This window comes from Rhodamnia argentea, chromosome 3 (genome assembly GCF_020921035.1).
Source record: "Rhodamnia argentea isolate NSW1041297 chromosome 3, ASM2092103v1, whole genome shotgun sequence".
Lineage (NCBI taxonomy): Eukaryota > Viridiplantae > Streptophyta > Magnoliopsida > Myrtales > Myrtaceae > Rhodamnia > Rhodamnia argentea.
The window spans coordinates 4,373,194-4,397,487 of NC_063152.1; the positions used below are offsets into that span (position 1 = coordinate 4,373,194).

At 41.8% G+C, this 24,294-nt stretch overlaps 4 protein-coding genes across 5 annotated transcripts; 3 read left to right on the forward strand and 1 right to left on the reverse strand.

Annotated features, from left to right (window-relative positions):
* The first annotated feature begins 1,116 nt into the window (after positions 1-1,116).
* On the forward strand, positions 1,117-6,476 carry LOC115757036 (chitin elicitor receptor kinase 1-like). Its single transcript, XM_030697116.2, has 12 exons — positions 1,117-1,958; positions 2,800-2,833; positions 2,940-2,944; positions 3,069-3,230; positions 3,380-3,567; positions 3,926-4,015; positions 4,664-4,757; positions 4,840-4,991; positions 5,070-5,161; positions 5,322-5,460; positions 5,571-5,669; positions 5,881-6,476. The coding sequence occupies exons 1-12, from the start codon at positions 1,316-1,318 to the stop codon at positions 6,043-6,045; spliced, it is 1,863 nt and encodes a 620-aa protein (XP_030552976.1). The 5' UTR covers positions 1,117-1,315; the 3' UTR covers positions 6,046-6,476.
* A 1,710-nt stretch (positions 6,477-8,186) lies between these two features.
* LOC115757035 (leucine--tRNA ligase, chloroplastic/mitochondrial) lies at positions 8,187-15,307 on the forward strand. Of its 2 annotated transcripts, XM_030697115.2 has the most exons (21): positions 8,189-8,711; positions 8,971-9,115; positions 9,219-9,275; positions 9,841-9,960; positions 10,039-10,143; positions 10,260-10,483; positions 10,582-10,648; positions 10,736-10,890; positions 11,114-11,378; positions 11,500-11,694; positions 11,792-11,871; positions 11,983-12,045; positions 12,172-12,253; positions 12,727-12,804; positions 12,874-12,975; positions 13,066-13,238; positions 13,347-13,524; positions 13,763-13,840; positions 13,986-14,117; positions 14,458-14,766; positions 14,891-15,307. In XM_030697115.2, the coding sequence occupies exons 1-20, from the start codon at positions 8,293-8,295 to the stop codon at positions 14,698-14,700; spliced, it is 2,961 nt and encodes a 986-aa protein (XP_030552975.1). In that variant the 5' UTR covers positions 8,189-8,292; the 3' UTR covers positions 14,701-14,766; positions 14,891-15,307. The 2 variants fall into 2 exon arrangements, with proteins under 2 accessions (XP_048131778.1, XP_030552975.1); XM_048275821.1 differs by lacking the exons at positions 14,458-14,766; positions 14,891-15,307 and having other exon boundaries at positions 8,187-8,711; positions 13,347-13,513.
* An 873-nt stretch (positions 15,308-16,180) lies between these two features.
* LOC115757038 (glycosyltransferase BC10-like) lies at positions 16,181-21,616 on the forward strand. Its single transcript, XM_030697123.2, has 11 exons — positions 16,181-16,448; positions 16,513-16,802; positions 16,918-17,034; positions 17,509-17,609; positions 18,307-18,378; positions 18,494-18,575; positions 19,064-19,144; positions 19,231-19,272; positions 20,135-20,194; positions 20,403-20,549; positions 21,021-21,616. Exons 2-11 carry the CDS (start codon positions 16,524-16,526, stop codon positions 21,198-21,200), a joined length of 1,161 nt encoding a protein of 386 aa, XP_030552983.1. The 5' UTR covers positions 16,181-16,448; positions 16,513-16,523; the 3' UTR covers positions 21,201-21,616.
* Positions 21,617-22,420: 804 nt separating this feature from the next.
* LOC115757039 (peroxidase 29) lies at positions 22,421-24,228 on the reverse strand. Its single transcript, XM_030697124.2, has 3 exons — positions 23,974-24,228; positions 23,414-23,765; positions 22,421-22,979 (listed from the first exon to the last, which is right to left on the reverse strand). The coding sequence occupies exons 1-3, from the start codon at positions 24,193-24,195 to the stop codon at positions 22,582-22,584; spliced, it is 972 nt and encodes a 323-aa protein (XP_030552984.1). The 5' UTR covers positions 24,196-24,228; the 3' UTR covers positions 22,421-22,581.
* Between the last annotated feature and the right edge of the window lie 66 nt (positions 24,229-24,294).

Sequence of the window (24,294 nt, forward strand, 5' to 3'; positions counted from 1 at the left end):
TTCTTCCATAAAACAACTTCTAAAAGGGACTATAGTCACGAACCTCTGACTTGAGCCACTGACCCAAAAAGGCATTCATTTTCTGAGGAAATACCATCCACATTGTAAGCCACCTCTTCACAATATTGGGGCGTAATGTCTCATCTTTCTGCAAGAACAGCAGAAATGGGGAAGTCCCTCGTGCTTAAAATCTATTCATTTTTTCTTCCCTTCATTGCTGGTTATGACTCCAGATTCTAATGGGGACGAGACATCTAGAGTCGCTCTCGCCCTCCCTATCTTATTGGAGGCGAAACCCTTAGCTTCAACCTTCACGTCAGAAACAAAGCCGATATTATTCGCAGCCCGGCGGATCGCTTCCTCTGAAACCCATTCGAGTAGAGCCCATGAATTCGAACCCGAAAAGTGCAGGAGCTGAACTCATAGCAATGAGGAGGGTGTTTGGTTCCCATGACTTCAGCAATAACAGATGTTCTACCCCGTGTACATATCTTTCTACCCGTTTTTCATTTTTGATGGTTTGGAATCGTATCGAACCCAAGATTTGTTGTTCGTCAATCGGTACAAAGATTTAGATTTGTCCTTGTCACATTCTCTAATGAGCAAAACATCACTTGGTGGAGTTGAATATAAGTAGAACAATTCATTTCGCACATCATGCGAGGCGAATAAAAACCAGATGCTCATCCTGTAGATAAATTCTGATTTTCCCGAACATTCAACGCTTTGACGGTCGGCCAAAACTGTAATGCATTTCTCATACTCCCATTCTAGTGATAGAAGAATCGTTTTATCAGATCCTTAACACAATTAGCAAAAAAAAAAAATGTGGTGAACAAAATTAATCACGATGCGAAAAATTGCTGGGGAGGCCGCCTTTGATTTGTCCCACTTTATATTCTGACTGTCATGACATAAGTTGAAGGAATCTTCCAGGCCACCATAGGACCTAAATGTCTGAATCTATTCATACCGAAACAGGTTATTATTCTTCATAATGCATGCCAAGAAGATTGTTTTACAGAAATAATATAAAATATATGCATGATCTTGGACGGTATCAATCATCCCCCCGATTCCTGTTCTTGCGTTAAATATCAAATCCGAACGGAGGATTAGAGCGGTTCAAACATCAGATTTCAGACCGAATCATCGACCAAGGTGACGACAAACATCACTCGACCTGCTGATCCTTGACCTTCTCTTTCCCCTGTAAGCCTTCATTGGCCACGAGTCAACTCATCCCAGCTCAGTGGACTCACCGGACGCAAATGCTACTGCTCCTCGAGCTCGAAGCTCCACTCGCTCCGCAAAGATGATCGGCGCACGATCGTCGGTCAAAACGACGCCGACCCGGTTCATGCTATTGGCCTTCCAACTCGTTTTGATTCTCTGTTTCGGAGCAGAGGCCAGGTGCAGACACGGCTGCGTGCTCGCCGTCGCGTCGTACTACGCGTGGGAGGCGTCGAACTTCACTTACATCAGCAACCTCTTCAACCGGCCAGTCCCTGAGGTCCGGCGCTACAACCCCAGCGTCTCCGGCGGAGAGGCCGTCCCCGTCGGGACACGGGTCAACGTGCCCTTCGCCTGCGACTGCCTGAACGGGGACTTCCTCGGCCACACGTTCACGTACGTTACCCAGTCGGACGACACGTACCATAAGGTCGCGACGCTCAAGTACTCCAATTTGACGACAGTGGAGTGGATGGTCCGGGTCAACAGGTATGACCCCACCCAGATACCCGACGGGGCCGTGATAAACGTGACGGTGAATTGCACGTGCGGGGAACGTCGCGTGTCCAGGAGTTATGGGGCTTTCGTGACGTACCCGCTCCGGCCGGGGGACAACTTGTCGGGGTTGGCGGCGGAGTCAGGCCTGCCTGCCCGGTTGCTGGAGCTGTACAACCCGGGTTCAGACTTTAGTGGAGGGACGGGGCTGGTGTTTGTGCCGGCTAAAGGTTGTATCTTTATTCGGTCTTTTCAATTATGAACACACTTGCATTACTAATAGACCGTGGTAAAGTCAGTTTAATCAATACTATCATCAGATATCATTTACCATAAAAGACTCGACAGTTGCCGTAAAACACGATAGCGTGGATGGAAAACAGGTAACATCCAATAGATTGGAGTGTCGGGTGGACCGGGTACATGTGTGCCCAATTAGTCCTAGCTGTTAGATCACGTGTGTCTCGCGAGGTGTCCACAGGATCGAACAGGGTGGATAAAAACAGAGTGCGCATGCACCCAAATCGCCCTGGAAAAGCAACACGGTTTAATGTCTCATGAATTCGTGAACAAAAATTCTTATGTTGACATGCCATTTGGTCTGCAATATTTCCTTTTCCACATAGGTTAACTGAAATACACGGCCATGGATATCCATATTCCCGGGACTTTTTGTGTTTGACATTGGAAAAGCTCAGCTGAGCCCATGAACATGGTTCTCAGCAATTAGTCCTAGAAACAAGTCTCTGGTTTTTCCATTTCTGTTGCATTATGGGTCACATAACACATAAATGGAAGACTTTTAACATATGTGAAATGTAGCCTATGCTGAGTATACTATTCACCAAAACGAAAATGACGTCGGGAAGTGGAGAATGTTCGATTGCTGATGCTGATTGTAACTCGGAGCGAGAAAAAGCTTAAGAGATTATAGGATCTCCTGAAGTGTTGCTGTATAATCTGATCTTATGACTATAAGGAGAATGCATTCTCTTCTTTATTAAGGTATTAGTTTTCATCCTCAGTTTCTCATTGAGTTGTACCTGATACTATTTCGCATGAATGTTGCAGATCCAAGTGGGAACTATCCTCCATTGAAGTTAAGGTGAGTCATAGTATCACAGAGTCTGAGAGAGTGAATTTAGAGCTTCATTACAATGCTTCCTTAGTTTCTCACAGATAATCTGAAGTTTCTGTTCTCTCTTTTGCAGACAAGGTTGTTGGATCTTTTATGAGCATTGCTTCCCTTATTGTTGCCTTGATCTCTTGTTGCTTGAGATCAAGTGTCGGGATAGGCCTTAATTTATCCTGCAAGTAACACTTGGTCCAATTTTGATCAGGAATCTCGAGCAAAGCCATTGCTGGCATGTCAATTGCAGGGGTAGCTGTGTTTGCATTGGCCGCTTTTTGTTTCTTCACTGGTTTTTATCGAAAGAAGAAGGTGGTGGAAGCATTGACTCTTTTCAAAGCATCTGATGAGAGCTACTTCGAGCGCGGACAAGGTATCAAATCTGGTTCCAATTGTTCATCTCACGCGAAACAGCAAATGCTACGTCAATAATTAGATCATATTTGTCATGGTTTTGTTATCCGTAAGCGCGGAGTTGAGTGTGATCCTTGACTATGTATTCTAAATAACATGTGGATCTAGGTTCAGAAGGAAAAACTTTGGAATCGGAGCTTGTTGCTGGTGCTTCTTGTAAGCTCTCAGGTATCACGGACCGATCTGTAGAGTTCTCATATGAGGAACTAGCCCGGGCCACAAATGGCTTTAGTGCGGCTAATGTGATAGGGAGAGGTGGCTTCGGATCTGTCTACTATGCTGAACTGAGAGGCGAGGTTCGTAGCTCGCTCCAACATCATTATCACAAATTAAGCAGCAGGGAAAAAGCTGATCCAAAATGGGAAAGGCATTCTGAAAAACATAAAATCAGAATTTGGCAAAACTGGGAAACCAGAAATCAAGGAACAGCAAGTTTAGATCGGGGAGAGTCATGAGACTAATCATTAATGGAAGCTGATGATAACACTGATGTTAGACGTGAGAGTAAATGCAGATTGAACGTTTAGCGAAATTTATGCTTCTAACTGTACTTATGTGCTGGATCGGTTATGTTCCTGCCTCTCTTTCTGATTTTAGCTGTGCTGCTGGTCTCTTTTGATGAAGTTTCAATCTTTTTTTACTGCTGACATGCAGAAAACTGCTATCAAGAAGATGGATATGCACGCATCGAATGAATTCCTCGCGGAATTGAAGGTTCTGACCCATGTTCAGCACTTGAACTTGGTAGGAGACTTCCCTACAATAGATCATTTTGTGAACTCGGTACTTCGAATATTCTTCTCCCTGCTAAAGGAGGGGGGGGAAGGGGGGTTGGGGTGGGTGTGGGTTTCTTTGCACTCACTTTCTCCTTAAAAGAATTCGAGGAGTTCATCGATAACGATAGCAACTTAGTCAATTACTGTACCGGTTGAAGCGGATCTAATCTCAGTAAATGGGGGGTCTTTGCACTCACTTTCTCCTTAAAAGAATTCGAGGAGTTCATCGATAAAGATAGCAACTTAGTCAATTACTGTGCCGGTTGAAGCGGATCTAATGTTGGTAAATGGGATTGATCTTTGAGATTCATGTATTGATTATCTGGTCGAGAGACTTCACTCTCGTCGGTGTATATCCTGTTCTAGCTACTGGGAATGTCGACTTTTCAAATATAATATTTGGCACGAACTTGACATCACCATATGAACATCAAGATATTTGCTTCAAGAGTTGAATCGTCGTAGTCGGTGGATAGCAGTAAAATTACTTAAGCCTGTGATAAGGAAAATACAGAAAGCTCCCGGTCTGCTTGATTTTGAATGCTGAGGTTCTATGAAGCAGAATGTTTAGCGATTTCTAAGTAGCATGCTTATATGCACTCAAAACATTTTGCAGGTACGCTTAATAGGTTACTGTATTGAAGGTTCCTTGTCCTTGGTCTACGAGTTCCTTGAAAATGGGAGCTTATGTCAACATTTGCATGGCTCAGGTAAGACAATCCTCCGGATTCATTTGAATCGGACATCTTGTACTTTTCAATTCTCTTCTCATAAACTTGCTCTCCTCAACAGAGAAGAAGCCATTACCGTGGCCAGCTAGAATGAACATTGCCTTGGATTCTGCAAGAGGACTCGAGTATATCCATGAGAATACTGTCCCGGTCTACATACATAGGGACATCAAATCAGCGAACATTCTGATAGACAGAGACTTTCGGGGGAAGGTTTTGAAAACGCTCTGCTCCAAGTGTGTTTGTGACACGAAATTCTCTCTACCGTTGAAGCAATAATTTTGTCTACAGGTTGCAGATTTCGGTTTATCGAGACTGACCGAGTACGGAAGCGCTTCTTTACACAGTCGTCTGGTGGGTACCTTCGGATATATGCCACCAGAGTAAGACATACTTTCAAGCTATTCATGTTTATCAGAAACGTTCGCAAATTTCATCATTTGAAAGGGCCAAAGATTGCAGATTCGCAAATGCTATTGCTGACTGAAATGTCTGTGATCCTGTGGTTGAAGTGTGGATTTCACCGGCAATGCTTTTGTGCAGGTACGCTCAATATGGCGATGTCTCCCCAAAGGTAGATGTATATGCTTTCGGCGTCGTGCTCTATGAACTCATATCTGCCAAACAAGCTGTGATAAAGTCGGATGGATCTGCGAGTGAAGCAAAAGGACTTGTTGCTTTGGTTGGTCCTCTTTTCCCCTCGACCTCATGTCTCTCTTATATTCTACCAGGAGTAACGTCCTAACCATCACAGCAGCTTTTCTTGCGCTGAAGACAAGTAATGTCTTGCAGTTTGAGGATGTTCTAAATCAGCCTAATCCAAAAGATAGCCTCAGCAAACTCATCGATCCCAGGCTGGATGACGATTACCCGCTGGACTCAGTTTATAAGGTACTTCGGTAGTGCAAGACAAACCGTTTTTCCCAAAAGGTTAAATCGATAGGAGATGGGCTGTTAGCTAATTCCTAAACAGTTCTTTAGCTGATAATAAAGGAGAAAGGTATTCTATGGAATTTGACAAAGGCTTTTTAATTGGACTCAACTATCTCACTAAAATGACTGTCCACATATCCAAAACTCTTTTCAAGTGTTTGCATTGCAGATGGCCACACTTGCTAAGGCATGCACCCAAGCAAATCCACAACTTCGACCGACCATGAGGTCGGTAGTGGTGGCGCTGAGGACACTTTTTTCTACGGAAGATGATTGGGACATTGGTTCCTTCTGTGAAACCCATTCCTCTGCCAGTCTTATGTCAGGAAGGTAGTACCTAGAGAGGCATCCGAAAAAAGAAGAAGCATGCTTCATGAACACAAGCCCCAACTTGGCGTGCTGTTGGAATGAACTGTCCTCTGTGAACATCATATCGAGCAGCATAGGCCAAGTACCTTTTTCCTGCCATTGTCTTCATCTCCAGATCGAATGTAGCTGAAAGAGGAAGTTCGAGATGCAACTGTAGAGAAACATATGCTATATATTACTAAGTTCAGGATCACAGACTATATTAAGGAGGATGACATTGGCTTGGCCTGAAGAGACTCAAGGTCAATAGTGTTTCCCTTCTGTCAATATGTGTTTATGCAGAAGAAAGGTAGCAGAATATATGCTTGCTTTGCTCTATTCATCTTGGCATTTTGCAGTTTTATTTGTAAGCCTCTCACCTTTTAATTGTTAGTCATAATGGTTTACTTTGAGATCATGAAAATCATGCACTGCAAATTTCTCTTGAAATGAGAGATCATTTCTTCACGTTCTCCGTCCATCGATGAAACCGATATTTCGCCGAAAAAGAATCAGTAAAACCAATGTAAAACAGCTAAAAACTTTTGGTTTTGGCTATTGTTTGTGAACTTTGTTCCACAAGTCACCAATGTTGTGGACTTCAGCTATTGTGAAAAATATCACATCGTTTTTTATATGTCAATAGTTATATATTCGGAAAGGTTTCAGATGTTTTGCCTAAAAAAGTCAAAAGTATCCAAGTCCCAAAGTTTACAAGATGTAGGAAGTCTGAAGTTAAAGAATCAAAAAGAGAAAAAAAAAATACTATTGTGAAGGATTTTTATGGTAAGTCAGCATATGAGAAAAGCTATGTAGTACCGACACCCTCGAAGGGCTTACGTGTCATGTCCGACACTCTCCGACACTTTTCGACACTCTTTGATATGCGATCGACACTTGATCGGTGCTCCGGACACGCTAGCGACACGGGAATCTTGCTTCCCGACACCTCATTTCGATACGCATGGAGTCAATTTTAAGCGGTTTTAATAAATCAAGGGTCAAAATATAAATTTATTAGAAATATATATACACACACACACACACACTTAATTCATATACTTAGCCACCACAAAATTAATATACCCAGCCAGTCTAAAAAAAATCTATTTGTGAATCCATAACAGAATAAAAAGAAACTTAACGCTAAAATTTTTATATATACATAAGAATTTTATCATGTGTATATAAAAATACGTATCTAATATACAACGCGTCGCAATGTGACAGAATTTTTGATTTTTTGAGAAATCACGTATCGACAGATTGTGTCGTGTCGGTTCTACTTAGGAGAAAAGCATATTGATTAGAGACTATAAGGCCTCAATTCTTGACTGAGGTAGAGCCCACTTGGGCCCTTCAAGCCCGAAGCACCTATGGCCGGACCTAAGCAAGCTTAGACTCTCTTGAACCCAACTCCAACCATATAGATCCCAACTCCAACCATATAGATTCGGTCAGATCTGCCTACACTCGTTCATCTTGTTAAGAAAGACATAACATTTTCTTGTATCAAGGGTGAGCCTAAATAAGAACTTGTAGGTTCGATACATAGTCCATCCATTTATCATGTCTAAATGAAGGAGACACCAAAGGTCTCTACTCTTCTGTCCCTCGAAGAGATAAGAGACAGAAGCAAAGCACGCACACATGTGCCGTCGCCTTATTGATCGGAGGTGCAAAGGGGCCTATTCTACCCGCATACAAATTGCTCCCAATGCAACTTGTTGAAACTTGTCAGGTCTGGATAAACACGGGGGATAAACTGAAAATAAATTTGCATATTGGATTAATCATTTCTAATGCCGACTAAGCGTCACATGAACACTATACGTCGGTTGTAATAAATTATCATATAATGCAATACCAAGAAGTTTGATAAAACTAAATTAGCAAATGGTCAAAGGATCTTGCTTGTGGAGTTCTATGGAAGCTAATGAAGTCGAAATTCTGTCTTTCATTTAAATTTTCCCTAAAATGGCTCCCAAAACGACAGTTCAAATCCTTCTCGTCCCTTTATCTCGTTGAGCGCAAAACGCCACAGCCCAAAAAGCCCATATGGCTGAGAAGCTGAAGCCGAAGGCTTGAAATGTGGAGGCAAACCCACAACAGATAAAAGGAAAAGCCGAGGCTTTTTACCCGCCATTAACGATTGGATTGGTTGCGTTATCTTGATTCTTTCTTCCATCCTATCGCGCCCCTTCTCTGCTCTCAGCACACTCCCTTAAGGAAAATGATTACAAGCTCTCAATATTTGCAAGACCAGCTGCTTTCGCAGTTTCCTTATCGGCCTCTTTCGTTTCCCTGCTTCACTTGGGGCGAGAGACCAGTCTTTCCCAGAAAACTGTTCCCCAGAAACGCCGTCAAGAACAAATGCTTGGGTATTCACTTCGACAGTACAACCTGTAGAAGGAATGCGTGTGGTAGAGCAAGAATTAGGAGTCAGGTCAGTGGCGAATTGACTGAGGTTGAAGAGCAGAAGCAGAAGCAGAAGCAGAAGCAAGGGCCTTTGGTGAACAGAGCATACCCTTTTCATGAGATTGAGCCAAAGTGGCAAGAATACTGGGAAAAGAACAAAACTTTCAGAACCCCCGATGAGATTGACACGTCTAAGCCCAAGTTCTATGTCCTCGACATGTTCCCTTATCCCAGGTTTCTCTCTCTAGTTTCTTGTTGTCGTCGTTTGTGAGTAATTGTGATATCACTGTTGGTGACTTCACTAGGCCAAGGATGGGAATTGGGAAGCACAATTCAATTGAGTGTCTTGAGCAACTGGGGTTGGTTGTGATCAGTTCAATAATTTTAAGTTTATCCATTCGGACTGAATTCATTGTTTTGCTTGGTTTTCATGTTGTGTCCTTGGAAGTGAGGTTTTTTTTTTTTCTTTGCTATTTGATTGTTTTCCATTCAGTGGAGCGGGATTACACGTTGGGCATCCCCTGGGATACACTGCTACTGATATTCTTGCTAGATTCAAGAGAATGCAAGGCTTCAACGTTTTGCACCCAATGGGATGGGATGCGTTTGGATTGCCTGCAGAGCAGTATGCGATTGAGGTTTTCTTTTCGATTTTGGCTTGATGATTACATGCATTTTTTAAAAAATTCTTCTGCGGTCGTGTAGTGGTTTGTAACAGGACTTTGCTTATGTGTTTGGCAGACCGGAACCCACCCGAAAATCACGACTTTGAGGAACATTAACCGATTTCGTACCCAGGTGACGACCTTCCTTGTTTAGTGTAGGTGCATTATCATAAAATTGCATTAGCTGGTCTTGATTTGAATTGTGTGGGAAAGAATCTGGGGCCTACACCGGCCATTGGAAAAAAAAAAAAAATTGACCTCTTTTCTGTGGTGAAGACACTTTGTTTTGGCTTCGTAGTCACGTGTCCTAGTACACTGCAAAGAGAGGTTTGGTCATCTGGGAGGTGTGCTAGCTGTTTGGTTTTATTGCTTAGAAAGTGGATTGGATTGTTCGAGGGTACTATTAGTGGTAGTCAGAACAGCTAAAATAGCCTTGATCAATCTGAAAGAATATCCGAGAAGGACTGGCCAAAGTTAAACCTTTTTAGGATGTTTTCATGGAGCATCCAATTAATGAAAGTAAGAGCATTGGCAGACGCTTCTTCATATATATTCTCTGTTTACTTCTGATGCAGGAAAACTTTTGTGGGTACTTTAGAGTTTCATCATTGACACTGTTTAAAGCAGTTTCTAAGCTTCTAGTATGTGGCGGGCTATGGTCTTACATTTGGGCACTTGCATGTAATTTGGAATTGCAGCTTAAATCGCTGGGTTTCTCCTATGATTGGGATCGTGAAATTTCTACTGTAGAACCAGAATATTACAAGTGGACCCAGTGGATTTTTCTTCAGCTTTTCAAGAGAGGATTGGCATATCAGGTACTTAAAACCACTTGCTTCTGTCTGAATATTCAGTATTTGTTGAAATGGTCATTGTCCGGGTGTTCACTTGTTCAGGCTGAAGTGCCAGTTAATTGGTGCCCTGCTCTTGGTACTGTATTGGCTAATGAGGAGGTAATAGATGGTGTGAGTGAGCGTGGCGGCCATCCAGTCATAAGAAAGGTAAATGATGATATACCGCGTTTTAGGAAACAATAAGACTTTTTTAGCTTGATTACAATCTTTCATCATTTTGAATGGTTTCATAATTTTACAGTGTCATTGTTTATTACAAGCAGCCAATGCGGCAATGGATGCTCAAGATTACTGAATATGCTGACCGTCTTCTTGAAGATCTAGATGACCTCGAGTGGCCTGAAAGTGTCAAAGAAATGCAAAGAAATTGGATAGGGAGATCAGAAGGTGCTGAGTTAAAGTTCCGTGTTGTTGTTGGTGATAGAATGGAAAGAAATCTAGAGCTGACTGTTTTCACTACCAGGCCCGACACAATCTTTGGAGCAACGTGAGACTTCTTCTCCCTCATATTAACTGTACTGGAACCCCTCCATACTGAATTTGGTTGGATTATGGCATGCATTCATCCATGGCTTTTTCTCGCAGGTACTTAGTCGTTGCACCTGAGCATCCCTTGTTGTCAGCATTTGTTTCTGAAGCCCAACATGGTGATGTATGTTCATTGTCTTCTGATTTTGAATTTGTATTTATTTCTTTTTAATGGTAAGCGGAATTATAACTTTATATTTGGCTGCTATAGGTGGAGGAATACAAGGATGTAGCATCGAGAAAGAGTGACCTCGAGAGAACTGAGCTTCAGAAGGAAAAAACTGGTGTCTTTAGCGGTAGCTTCGCAATAAACCCAGCTAATGGAGAAGCAATCCCTATATGGGTTGCGGATTATGTATTAGGGAGGTATGAATACCAGTTGATTGTTAATTTTCACCTCTTTTGAAAATTTAGAGAATGTCTCATTGCCAAAGTAAAATATTGGAAGCATTTTTCTAGAAAATGGTCTCAGTACTTTTATTCCGTGTTACTTCTCGTCGACATGTTTGCTTGTGTTTTCAAGTTGGTTCTCTTTCCAGAGAGCACATCATAAAATATGTGCATCACCTACACTATCTGCTCCTGTCAGTTACGGTACAGGAGCGATAATGGCTGTACCAGCACATGATATGCGGGATCACGAGTTTGCTCTAAAGTATGACATCCCCATTCATTGGGTTGTGACTCCTGATGGGGAAAGCAGCCCTGATTCTAAGGTGGCTTACTCAGGTGAAGGGATAATTATTAATTCCTCGGACTTGACGTCTGGGCTTGACATCACCGGTTTGCCGAGCAGTGAAGCTGCTTCCAGTGTCACTGAATGGGCTGAGAAGACTGGCAATGGGAAGAAGAAGGTGCAATGTCTCTTTATTTGATCCATTTTCCATGTGATTATAAGGGTTGGGCTGGGGGTGGTTCCAATTGACCGTGAAATGATTGGAATACCTGTATTTGCTTGCAATTTTAATTTTTCAGGTGAACTACAAGTTGCGGGATTGGCTCTTTGCTAGGCAACGGTACTGGGGGGAACCTATACCCATTGTTTTCTTTGATGAAACCGGTGAGAGTGTCCCACTCAGTGAAACAGACCTGCCTCTTTTGCTTCCTGAGTTAGAGGACTTTACACCCACCGGGACGGGGGAACCACCATTATCGAAGGCAGAGGCGTGGGTATGTTTTCTGTCACCTATTTTATATTATTTCTCTTATGAAACATATTTTTTCCAACTTATTCCCCTAGGGTTCTGCTGAATTTTGTTTCTCTTAGGTTCGAATCAGGGATCAATCATCCGGAAAAATTGGTAGAAGAGAAACAAGCACCATGCCGCAGTGGGCTGGTTCTTGCTGGTAATGATTTTGGTGTGGTCTGCCGCAACTTTTTGAACTTGTAAAGTGCAGGTATCAAATGGTCTTGTAAAAGTCTTGGGATTTGACTTTGTGCATTTCCTTCATCAACAGGTATTATCTGAGATTTATGGATCCCAAGAATTCCAAAGATATAGTATCTAAGGAGAAAGAAATGTAAGATCAACCTCTAAACTTCATATTCTTCCACCAGTTTAATATTCTTTGATTGATCTAATGCAGGGATCATGCATCTTACGTTTGCTTTACCATGTTAAATTTCATATTACTATCTTGTCTCAGGTACTGGAGCCCAGTTGATGTGTATGTTGGTGGTGCGGAACATGCTGTACTCCATTTACTTTATTCTAGGTTCTGGCACAAGGTTTGTGACTTGGACTTCTCTCGCCTTTGTATCTGGCTGGGTTGTGTAATGCTAACTAACTAACTAACTAACTAATGAAAGAAACAATGGGTAAGAAACTGGATTATACCAAAAACCATGTGCTTATGTGGTTATGCCCTTTAGTATTCCAAATTACCTTGACCAAAAGCATCGTAACTTGATTTTCAGTGGTTCTTTTCTGTAGGAAGATGGTTCTTAGGGCAGTCTTGGTCTTATACAGAGACCATAGGAGGACAGCCTAGAGATTAAAACTTAAGATATCTGGAATTGAGTGGGTCTTATCAGCCTAGATTTACCTCGATCCGCTCTCTTGGGTAGTTATGCGGGTTAAGTTAGTATGGAAGAGCTTTTAGGTTGTGGAACATGTGCACTGTTATCAGGCGGAATATGGTTTGGTGTTATGCTGATATTATTTACTTCAGTCTTATCCTTATCTGCTGGATATGCTTCAGGTTCTATATGATATTGGTGTTGTTTCCACGAAAGAGCCTTTCAAGTGTGTTATAAACCAGGGAATCATTCTTGGCGAGGTAAGTAATAATTGTTTCTCCGTATTTTCTTCCATCAATGAGTGCTTTTCTAAATGGCATGTGTGGCAGGTTCAATATACAGCATACAGAGATGCTGATGGAAATTATGTATCTGCAGAAGCTGCAGATTCATTGGGTGAATATACTCAAGAAGTAGTTACTGAAGAAAAAGTAAGTTACTTTCCTGCACCAACTTTGGCATTTCAGGTAGAAATCATGACATTATCTTGTGCATTAAGCAATACCACCTCCTTTGCTTAGGTGACAAAATCTGGGGAATTTTTCGTACTGAAGGACAATCCTAATGTTCGTCTAACAGCTCGTGCTTACAAAATGAGTAAGAGCAGGGGAAATGTTGTCAATCCTGATGATGTTGTTTCCGTGTATGGTGCGGATTCTCTTCGCTTGTACGAGATGTTCATGGGACCGTTTAGGTATTCATATACCTTCAGTTTTCTGTTTCCCCCCTAGATCCTATTATCTAGGCTCTTACTATCATTTTGGGGCATCCTAAAGTTTCTATTGTTTCCATTGGCTTCCAGAGACTCAAAAACTTGGAGCACCAGTGGGATTGAGGGTGTTCATCGGTTTCTGGCGAGAACGTGGAGGCTGCTTATTGGTTCACCATCAACTAGTGGTACATTCAAGGGGGGAACAGTGGCAACCGATGCAGAACCAAGTCTAGAACAGCTTCGTTCTCTCCATAAATGTATTGCTAAGGTCTTACTTCTGTTGCATCATCTGTCATTTTTTTAGAATGCCTTATTGGTTTCTGGTTTGTTAGCTAAGTTCTTGCTAATTCACACATGTATTCTGTTTGGAGTGACAAATAGATTACTAGAAGTGGTTAAATTCCTTTACGAGGACCTGTGGGAATTTGACAACAGCATGTACATGTAAATGATGACATAGCATTAGAATGCTGGAGCTGTCAATTTAAGTTCTCTACCATTTACAGGTAACAGAGGAGATAGAAGGGACACGGTTCAACACTGGAATTTCTGCAATGATGGAGTTCATTAATGCTGCGTATAAGGTTGTTTTTCTACTGTTGAATGAAATGCCCCTGCTATTTTTTTAGTGTTGCTTTATTTACTTCTTCCTTTTTCTCAGCTTTGATTAGTATGGCATTTATTCTTTGTGAGATCAGTGCTCTATTTTCTTTCTTCTCTTTCATTCAGTGGGAAAAACTGCCAAGGCCAGTCGCAGAAGCATTTGTTTTGTTGCTTGCTCCATATGCTCCTCATATGGCAGAGGAGCTTTGGTCCCGCCTAGGGCACTCAGATTCATTGGCTTATGTAAATTTTCCAAAGGTATGTATCATCAATAAGGTGAGAGATGACAATACTTAAGGAGTAAAATTCTGCTAATATTGTTGCTTATGCAAATAGCGTTTCAACTTATGAGGAGTCTTCTTCTTCTTGTTCCTCCTTTTTTTTTTTGTATGTAATCTCAGAACATGTAAAATCCATAGTTCTTATATGGTAGTGAGAGCCCTGAGTAGACTATGGTCGATTTTAAGATGTAAAGAAATTAAGGATGAGCATATCTCTGATCGACTCTCTTGTGGTCTCTAACATCATGATCCAACATGGATATTTGGGCTCAATTACGAGTCACCATTCATTCCCTAGTTCTGTTTTTGAATGGCAGGCTAATCCCGATTACTTGAAGGAGTCGGCTATAACGCTACCAGTTCAGATCAACGGCAAGACGAGGGGTACCATCCAGGTCGAAGAAGGGTGCACCGAGGAGGATGCTTTCATATTAGCTTCGAAAGACGAGAAACTTTCCAAGTATTTGGATGGAAAATCCATCAAGAAAAGGATCTTTGTCCCTGGGAAGATCCTAAATGTCATCTCGGACCGCCAAAATATTAAGGTCGGAGCTCAATAGTCACTTTGACTGTGCATTATGGAGTTGGTCCTCGGTTACCTCGTGCCAACAGAAGTAAATGCCAAGGTGTGTATTGAGCTTAAAATTGGTTATACACCGGTGTCAGGACAGAGTCATGTTCCATTAAAGAGACTCAAGTTTTATCCTGTGATTTTTTGTCTGCTGATAAACCCGACTCCCAACATTCCAGATTCTTCCCTAAGACCGAACAACAAAGAAGAAGATATAGAGCAGTTGAGATCTGCTAGGTTGTCGACATATATCATCTCCTCAGAGTGGTTCCCATGCTGTTATTTCACATACAAAAATAAAGCATTGCATTGGTGTTGTGGTGGTAGGTGTTTAACTTGAGAGTGCAGACACGTTGCCGTCAGTCTTGATTCCAGTGTTCAAATCCCGAAAGCAAGCATGCACTCCCCAGAGATGAGAAGTAACTTTTTTTCGCAGATTTGGCGAAGCAAAGACCGGCATAAGGCGATTGTAATGCTGCCATAAGGTGGGTTGTGATGTATCAAGTGTACACATTCTACTGAGGAACAGCTTGTATAAAGTGCTTTATGCAGCAGAGTTCTCTCCTTCAACAGCAAATCCATCTCTGTGCTTTGTCTCTTAATCATTTGCAAAATGGTCTTTTGCTGAGCAATTAGGTGAGGGAGAGAGAGAGAGAGAGATGGAAAGGGTCAAAGATATGGAGGTGATTTCATCTTCAAGAAAAGGCAAAAATCAAAGAACCGTAGTAGGTTGACCACTCACCGGACACCCTTTTGCATCTCACAAGTCAAATTCCTCAAGAGACGGCACCACCCCCATCAATGAACGGTCACAGCATTTACTGACATTGATGGCTTTCCCACCTCTATGTTCACAAAGAAGAAACCCCATCTTCCTAGTCTCTCTCCCCTTCTTGTTGACACGTCCCTTTGTCATACTTGGACGGTGCCGTTTAATCATTATTCTTAACCCCCAAATAAGCAAAAAGACAAAAAGAGAGGCCCGTGTGGCTGGAAGGAATGGCAACTTTTGTTTGTCAATTTTGGGGGAATGTGGTCTAAAACGTCACGAATTAGTGTTACAAAGAAGTGTGCATTGGTGTTGCGAGCACGCAAAAATTTGACAATTGAAACACCCTACAAAGTCGACTTAGCACGAATTGTGTGAGTACTATCTTAATGAAAAGAATATTTTAATATAGTATAAAGAAATTACAAATCACATTCGTGTATTTAATAAGAGAAAATTTTACGATTCGGTTATTTTTGCAAGGTTATTTAAAAGGTAACAGTGAGATAATTCGAATTTTAAAATTGAAACACGATTAGAGATAAGATGTCGTTTACGCGTTGGTCTCCCGATAGAATATTTATGGAGTGGGACTAAGTGAGGGTATTCCAATGATTTTTCAGAAATAGGAGGGGTTTGGGCTTTGAAGCCACGTCAGGTTATGATGTGAACTAAACGAAACGAAACCGAAACCGAAACCGAAACCGAAACGGGGCGTCGTTTCAGGCCGCATCGTTTTCTTCTGAAACGTTCTCTTCACGTCACTTTTCGCGTCCTGGAAGAAGACGACGACGAACGACCCCCACCACCACCACAACCAAAGCTTCGAGCTCTGCCTCGAGTTTCCCTTCGAAGCTCCCACTCTTCTCTCTCTCTCTCTCTCTCTCCGCTTTTCTCTGCGTGCGAGCTTCAAATGCTCCAATTCGTGCAAATGCTTTCCTTGCTTCTCCTGCTCTCTCCAATCAAATGTAATCTCTCTCTCTCTCTCTGCTCTGCTCTGCTCTGTAAAATTCATGTCTTCGCTGTTCGCAGGAAGGAAGACGATGAAGAAGTCCACGCAAGCCCCGACCCTGCACGTGCTCTGGTCCGGCTGGAAGCTGGTCATCCTCCTCTCAATCTCTCTCTGCCTCTTCGCCCTCCTCAGGCTCCACTACCAGCCTATGTTTCCCTCCTCCTCCTCCTCGTCTCCGTATCTCGAGATTTATCGCGCGCGATCGCGTTACCTCCGCCACGCCGGCTTCGTCGGCAATCCCAAGCTCGCTTTCCTTTATCTCGCTCGCCGCAATCTCCCGCTCGATTTCCTCTGGGGAAGCTTCTTCGAGGTTTCGATGATCTCTTCCGTCTTCCTTTTCTGTGTTCTTGTGAGATTTCTTGGTCCCCTTTGCCTGTGCAGCGCAGGAACCGACGAGTTCTTTTTGTGTGTTCTCTCTGCTGCAGAATGCTGACGTGGCGAATTTCTCGATATACATCCATTCGGAGCCGGGGTTTGTGTTCGATGAATCGACGACGAGGTCGCATTTCTTCTATGGTCGCCAGTTGGGAGATAGCATTCAGGTGACTCATGGAATTCAGAGGAGATGCATGGCTTTCATTTTTCAGTTTCTCTCTCAAACATGACAATTTTCAGCTCAAAAGTTATCTTCTCTGAGGTTGAATCTGTAGTTCGATTGATGGGATTTTCGTTGTCTCCCAAAAGTTCTTATTTTTAACTGTCCATCTAGTCACTGGAGACGAGAAGAATGGAACAAAATACAATGGAGTGTCTGCAGTTTCAATGAAACTATCATCATTCATCACTAGGCTTGATGTTTCTGTATGTTCCTTTTTTTTTTTTTTTTGGCATTTTGGTCGAAATTAGTGCTTTGATTGAAAGTTGAGTGATGCTTTTCTCTTGATGTTTTTAGCTGCTAGGTGGGCCTACAATAGGGCAATTCTTGAACTCGACAAGCTGTTTTCCTCCTTTGTTTCTGGTGGTGACTCGTCCGTCATGATAAGTTGAATCTATTTGGATGTCATGCAATTTAACAGGTGGCATGGGGAGAGTCAAGTATGATCGAAGCAGAGAGATTATTGTTTGCTGCAGCACTTGAGGATCCAGCAAATCAAAGATTTGTTCTCCTTTCCGATAGGTTGATGTCCTTTGTAGTCAAATAAATTAATTTTTATCTCATGGGCATTGCAAGCTAAGAGCTTCTTCTGCATTAAGAACGAGCATCTGAATTTGACCTCTTTTTGGGTGAGTGAACAATCATTTTCTTAAACCAGCAGCATTTAGTGGAATGCTGTCTCTGCTACAAGCAACGTGGTTATTAAATAAATACCTAGTCAATGAAGAGCTCAAACTATTCCCATTGTGCCATTTCCTTCTAAGGATAACTTTCCTTTTATGACAAAAAAAAAAGTAACTTTCCTTCTATGTTTCTGATAAGCATGTAGTTTTAAACTAGTTGAATTTCCAGAAAGCATCCTTCTATTTCTAAATTTCCACATACCATAAATGAGTTTCAATCCAAGCCATTCTCGCTGCTGCTTATTATAATGGTTTGCTCCTTTGATGTAATTTTGCATTTGATCCGTTCATTATGATCGGAGAGTTTTAGCTTTCAGTTTGTTATCTATTTGCACTAAAATGTGGACATAAGGTTGTTGTTGCTAGATATCCTTTGGGCTTTCTTTTTTCTTAATAGAAAGACATATGCTTAGTGTTGATATATACAGTGGCTTAAACTAGTTCTTTAAGGTCGTTATTGAGTCAAATAGGATTTTTTTGTCCGTCTTTTGCATAACTTGATCATATATGAAGTTTCTCTTTTCCTGGTGCTGCAGTTGTGTTCCTTTGTACAACTTCAGCTACATATACAACTATCTAATGGCTTCTTCGAGGAGCTTTGTGGACAGGTAGATGGAGGCCTTTGATAGTTGAGGTGCTTAGCATTGTTTGTGTGTTTGGTGATTTCATGCTTCGATTGATACATTGCATCTGTAAATTGATGCATTTCCTTACAATTTGTAGCTTTCTTGATGCAAAGGAGGGCCGGTACAACCCTGAAATGTTTCCAGTTATTCCGAAAGAGAGATGGCGAAAAGGGTCACAGGTGTTTTGTCTTATTTCTTTGTCTTCTGTCCCCAAAAGATGTATCAGCTGATACTTCAATGAGCATTTGTTGTAGCTATTGAAAGCCCCATATAATTAGACTTGCCTCTGTTCATATCTATTCCGGAAGTTTTTGTTCTCAGTAGAGAGGAAACATAGATAAGTAAATGCGGTCCATCTACATGCTAGAGCTTTCATTGGTGTATATGTTGTCTTTGAAACCTACATGCTGGAGCTTTTGTCGTGTCGATGTTTTTTTATTTATCAACTTATTCGGAGCGATCATTATATTTCGTATTTCCAGGCCACCTGGATCACCCTCTCTTTGGTCTATGAACTGCACCTTGATTTCCCAAGCTCCATTTCTGTTTGTTTTTTTGTGATTGCGATGATAATGCATCCCTTGAGCTGATATTTTGTGCTGATGGAAACCAGCATTTTTCCGTGGCCTTCCTTGTATTAATGTTCTTATTGCTGCTATGATTGCAGTGGATCGCCTTAGTTCGTAGGCATGCAGAGGTGGTTGTAGATGATGAGGTTGTTTATCCAGCATTCAAGAAATTTTGCAAGGTAGATGATGTAATGCGTAATTTGTTTACACTCACTCTTATAATGTTTTCTGCTTCTCACACGATTTACTGCTGCTTGCCTACCAGCGAAGACCACCTGTAGATGCCAGTAAAGGAGAGCTGAACTCTGTGAGTGATTTTCGAGTCTTTTGACCCCTCATAGAGAGACTATCAATTTCCGTACTTTCTAACATGCTATGACGTTATGTGAAATTTTCAATCTTTTGATTGCTTGGTTTGTTATTGAGATCACTCCCTGTGCCCACCCCTCACCATGTTGACAATTGGATGATATACATTTTTCCCTGCTGTCGCACTGATTAAATGCTAAAGGTTTACGTGATCAACCAACTGCGAGTGGTGTCCTGATAACTGTCGGTATTCTTTTTTTTTTTTTTTTTTCTGGGAACTGTCAGTATTCTTTAAGACACAGGAATGTTGCTGTTTTCGTTGTTTAGAAGCTTAACTTTTCTCTGCATGTTTTCTATTACCCTTTTGAAACTGGGACTTTTGTTATGTAAGCTTAACTCTTCTCATGTTCCAGTTTTTTGAGAATTCCAAGTTATGTCTGAAGCCTGGAGTTCTGAAGTTGTGCCCCCTAGTAGTTTTCTGGATTGCTTCGTCTGTGCATAGCCAGTCTTAATTTAACATTGGGATCATACTTAATTTACAAACCAGTGTGAGCTCTTCAAGGAACAAGCAATTCTCACGCACAGATCCTACAGAAAAAATGTTGATTGAATACTCGATACTGCATGCTGTCTAATAGCATATAGCTGAATATGTTTGAAAGTTTTGCAATGTTTGAAGGATCTAAGTATGGCTAAATAAGTCAGTTCGATGTTTCATGGCACCTCATGAAGTTGATGCATGATGTTCACAATTGCTTCTAAACGGGACATCTGTTGGTTACGAATCCATTCCTAGATTGTTTAAAACTGTCTGTTTGAACTGCTAGTTATTCTAATATGAGATCCATTGCCAACTGCAGAAACTTCAGAAGCAGCACAACTGTATTCCAGATGAACATTATGTCCAGACGTTGCTTGCAGTAAGAAACATATTCATCACCACCTTCATGTTTACATCCCATTAATGCTACATTGGTCATTTTAAGCATCTTATACCTGGCTGACCTCTACTTCAATTGTTGCTAATAGACATTGCTCGATCATTTAAAGCCCACGTTGCAAGTACCTTTTAACTGGACTCTGGATATCACGTGGCTCATAAATCTTTTACTGTGTATGTTGTGCTAGTTGAATGAGCTTGAAACTGAACTTGAACGAAGAACAGTAACGTATACCTCATGGAACCAGTCGGCTACAAAGATGGATACTAAAGGTTGGCATCCTGTTACATTTAATTATGCAAATGCCAGTCCGCGACAAATCCAGGGAATAAAGGTCAGTCCTGAGCACATTTCCCTTTTAGTTTTCATTCTCTGAAAATGAAGGTGGTTTCTCTAAGATTACGTTGATGGCAGGCTGAGAAAATTATGTTTCTTTTCGTTCTACAGCAAATCTTGCTTAGTGCTTTAGTTCCCAACTTTTGCTGCTTAATTTTTTTTTTTTTATATCCATGATGGACTTCCCTGCAGCAGAAGTGGTAGTTTTTCACTAAGCAAATAATTGTATTTGGCAATACAAATACTAAGTACAAATACTTGATTGCTACATAGGTATTTGGGTAACTAATTGTGAAGAATAACAAAAACCTCCCTTCAACCAACCAAATTCTTGGTTAACTGCTTGATCCTATTTACTTCTTTCAATTAAAACTGCTTATGGTACATATTCACATTCTTCCACCTGATTTCTCCTTTTTTCATTTATATCTCATTTTCTGATCCATTGCTTGTATCATCGGTTTTGCAGAAAATCAATCACGTGTATTATGAGACAGAGTTTAGGACAGAGTGGTGCCGTGCAAATTCGTCATCTGTTCCCTGCTTTTTGTTTGCAAGGAAGTTCTCAAAAGGAGCGGCCATGCGCCTTTTGAGTGAGGGGACGGTTGGTCGTTTTGATGCTTCCTCATTGTTAGATTCGACTCCTTGATCAGCTGCACTACTAGTTATTTCCGAAGGCTCCTGGAGTCGCTAACAAGTAACAACTGACCAGCTTCAACCCAATTTGGAGGGGAAGTGGAGCACCCTGCTAGAACTTATGCAGATAAGCCTAGAGGTAATAGAGTCGGACAATAGCATTACATTATCCAACGCCAAACTCTTGTGACAGCGGCTATAACTCGTGGATTTCGAGAAAACGACACGAGAATTACGAAATATGAGTTCACACACACACACACACACACCTTTCTTATTGTTACCAGTTCATTATACTAGTTCTCAACCTTACGTCTCTTGGTTCCGCTAGGGATCTCAATTATGTGCAATTTTTTTCTCAGGGGTAGTACTTGTACCAACTTAGGCTGTCATTGAATTTTCTGAAAAGTACGATCGACAAAATTCTGACTTCTCTGGATGCAGTCTATGATAGTTTCCCTCCATATAATGATTATGGCCGACACCTTTAAATCAAGCATATAGGGTGTGCAATCGGACCAGATTTCCTTGAAAACCAAATTGGACCACTCGAAAAATAGGTTCGGGAACCGATTTTTGTTCAAACCAGTCCGGATATAGGTTCTAATTTTTGGAAACCGGTTGGAGCTGATCCGGTTTTTGATTCCAAGTGAAGACCTACTCGGGGACCGAATCGATTTTGAAACCTATTTTTTGCTACTGTTAAAAAAAAAAAAATCTAGTCTCCCTCATCTCACTTTTTTTGTTTTGGTGGATTGTAATTTCTATTGCCCATAGTAAAGACAATTGCTTTTGGCGGATAGTAAGCTTTGTTATTCATCTTTTATTTCGAATCGTTTCGTTGCTATTCATGTTATTTTGTCGGAAAAAATGAAATGAGAAATAGAAACAAAAGAAAAATAGGTTCTTAATATACCTTGGAACCCGACCTAAAAAGCAAGGTGGGTTTCAAAACAGATTTGAGGACAAAAATGGTAGGTTCCAGATTTTAAAAATTGGGAATCGGTTATAGCGGTGTAAGTTTCAGGTTCTAATATGAAATCTATCCATCCGGATCATGCTCACTCCTATCCAGTAATATGTGCTTCCACACAGGTTCAACTTTCATCTCGACTAAGGTTATTTTGGCAGTTGCAGACAAAAATGTCAAATTTCATAGCTCGAGTTAATGGCTGAGGTAGCCGACTACTAAATGAGTCGGCACATTGCAAGCGGAGCCCTCGGTAGGCTTGGTTGTTGAGGAACAATCGCATGTGAGTTCATTTATATAGCCTCTTGACTTCATTCCATCACACCACCAGTATTTTCTAAGGATTCACACATACAGTAAATCTGTGATGAATATACTTCATTCGCCGTGATAAGAAATGGGAATGCTTAAATTCTGTGTGCACTTAGTTCACCCGACCGCATTGTTTCCGCACTTCGCCCCTCGCCTTGCTGAGAATGTTGGTCGAGGAGAGCTTGACGAACGCTGAGGAAAATGCGCGGAAGAAGTAGTCCCAGTCGATGGCGAATTGCTTAACCAGATCGGAAGTGCGAGGATCTCTCGAGATGCCCGAGTCGATGAGAAACAAGCCCTTGCCCAACAAAATGTCCCTGTAGTACTGGTTGTCGAATATTGTCGGGGTTATGTCATTGGATACGGTTGTGAGATTTGTCAGGGGAGCTGGAGTTGGGCATTGCAGTCTGAGCCGAGCTTCGAACACCGAGTTCATTTGATCGTCGGCTTTCGGGTTGTACAATCTGTCGACGATGTTCAGGCAGTGTCCCTCGCCTAGAGTATGCGCACCTGCAAAGAGCGGTTCCACATTGAACTCACAAATAACATGGAATATTTCGGATCAGATCAGGGCTTGATTGAGAAACTTCGGCTGTTGGCACGGATCGGTGCAAGACTTGCAGAATTCTTAAAATCACTTTCCATGTCGCGAGAGGGTTATGGGAGCTCGAAGTCATGTCCCAAAACATTAGGGTAGGTCAATCTTAAAGTGCTTTTTCACTTTTATGAACAAGTATGTCACAAAACAAGCATGTCGGTATCACATGAGCTAATGCAAAAACCGTACCCCGATAGCGGACTAGCCGGAACTGCCAAAATCTCCTTTTCAAGTGTCTATCAGCTTAGCCTATGCACATATAGATGCATTAATGCCGCTGATTAGGACAAGTCCTACCTAAGTACTTAGTCTCTCGTTATCGAAGTTAATGATATTTGATTCTTACCCAAGATAGCGACCGATTCCTCGAGATTCAACCCTTTCGCCATGAAGGTCTGAAGGAATGCATCGACAGAAATACTTGGAGAAGGGAGATGAGCATCGGCTTGCTGGTAATTGCTAGCTCTCGAGTCTTTCCTCCCAAGTGGAATGGCAATGTGCGGTCCTCCACTCAGAGCCACCGATTCTCTTGCAGCTAATGCAACTATGTCTGCACAAGATACCTGACCAGGGCATTCAGCTTCCAACGCCGCCTTGACATGCTCGATCTCTTCGAGCTTCCTGATGCCGAAGTTCCTTGACGATCTCATCTCTGACTTCACGCCGACCGGGTCGAGAAGTATCGAAGCGTCGCATCCCTTACAAGATGAGACGAGACGTAAGAAAGCGACAAATTCGAGATATTATCAATTGACTGAAGCATGACAAACTCTCGGTATCCCCCCGGAAAAGAAGAACTCTCAACACAATACCAACTCTAAAAACATGTATTCAAAAGGGTTTTTCAATAATTGTTGACATTCTGAAGAATATTGAGTTGTACGATCTCTCTCTCTCTCTCTCTACCTGTACTTGGCAGTCATGAAACATGAGCCTGAGGAAGGCAGCAGGTGCAGTTGCATCCGAGAGAGCAAAGCTCAGCACCTCCCTCCTGACAATGTCTTCAGCATCTGGACATGTTGTCTTGTAGTAATCATAAGCCAGTTGACCATCACTCACCCCAACCCAAACAACCATCAATAATGCTGCTGCTGCAGCTGCTATTCCTCTGCACTGCGACTCCCCCATCTCTCTCTCTCTCTCTCTCTCTCTCTCCAACCCCAGAATTATATAGGGGAATGAAGGTGAATGACGGTTGCAGGAAATAATGAAGATGAGGATTTGAGA

Bases quoted from the DNA above. Each gene is read 5' to 3' on its own strand.
- LOC115757038 (XM_030697123.2), top strand. From the start codon at position 16,524: ATGAAGAAGTCCACGCAAGCCCCGACCCTGCACGTGCTCTGGTCCGGC. The intron at 19,145-19,230 runs GTAGATGATGTA...CTTGCCTACCAG, and splicing joins CATTCAAGAAATTTTGCAAG to CGAAGACCACCTGTAGATGC. The intron at 20,195-20,402 runs GTAAGAAACATA...ATGTTGTGCTAG, and splicing joins ATGTCCAGACGTTGCTTGCA to TTGAATGAGCTTGAAACTGA.
- LOC115757036 (XM_030697116.2), top strand. From the start codon at position 1,316: ATGATCGGCGCACGATCGTCGGTCAAAACGACGCCGACCCGGTTCATG. The intron at 4,016-4,663 runs GTAGGAGACTTC...AACATTTTGCAG, and splicing joins ATGTTCAGCACTTGAACTTG to GTACGCTTAATAGGTTACTG. The intron at 5,670-5,880 runs GTACTTCGGTAG...TTTGCATTGCAG, and splicing joins CGCTGGACTCAGTTTATAAG to ATGGCCACACTTGCTAAGGC.
- LOC115757035 (XM_030697115.2), top strand. From the start codon at position 8,293: ATGATTACAAGCTCTCAATATTTGCAAGACCAGCTGCTTTCGCAGTTT. The intron at 13,239-13,346 runs GTATTCATATAC...ATTGGCTTCCAG, and splicing joins ATGTTCATGGGACCGTTTAG to AGACTCAAAAACTTGGAGCA. The intron at 13,841-13,985 runs GTTGTTTTTCTA...TCTTTCATTCAG, and splicing joins TCATTAATGCTGCGTATAAG to TGGGAAAAACTGCCAAGGCC.
- LOC115757039 (XM_030697124.2), bottom strand. From the start codon at position 24,195: ATGGGGGAGTCGCAGTGCAGAGGAATAGCAGCTGCAGCAGCAGCATTA. The intron at 23,766-23,973 runs GTAGAGAGAGAG...TCATCTTGTAAG, and splicing joins TTCATGACTGCCAAGTACAG to GGATGCGACGCTTCGATACT. The intron at 22,980-23,413 runs GTAAGAATCAAA...CGCTCTTTGCAG, and splicing joins GGAATCGGTCGCTATCTTGG to GTGCGCATACTCTAGGCGAG.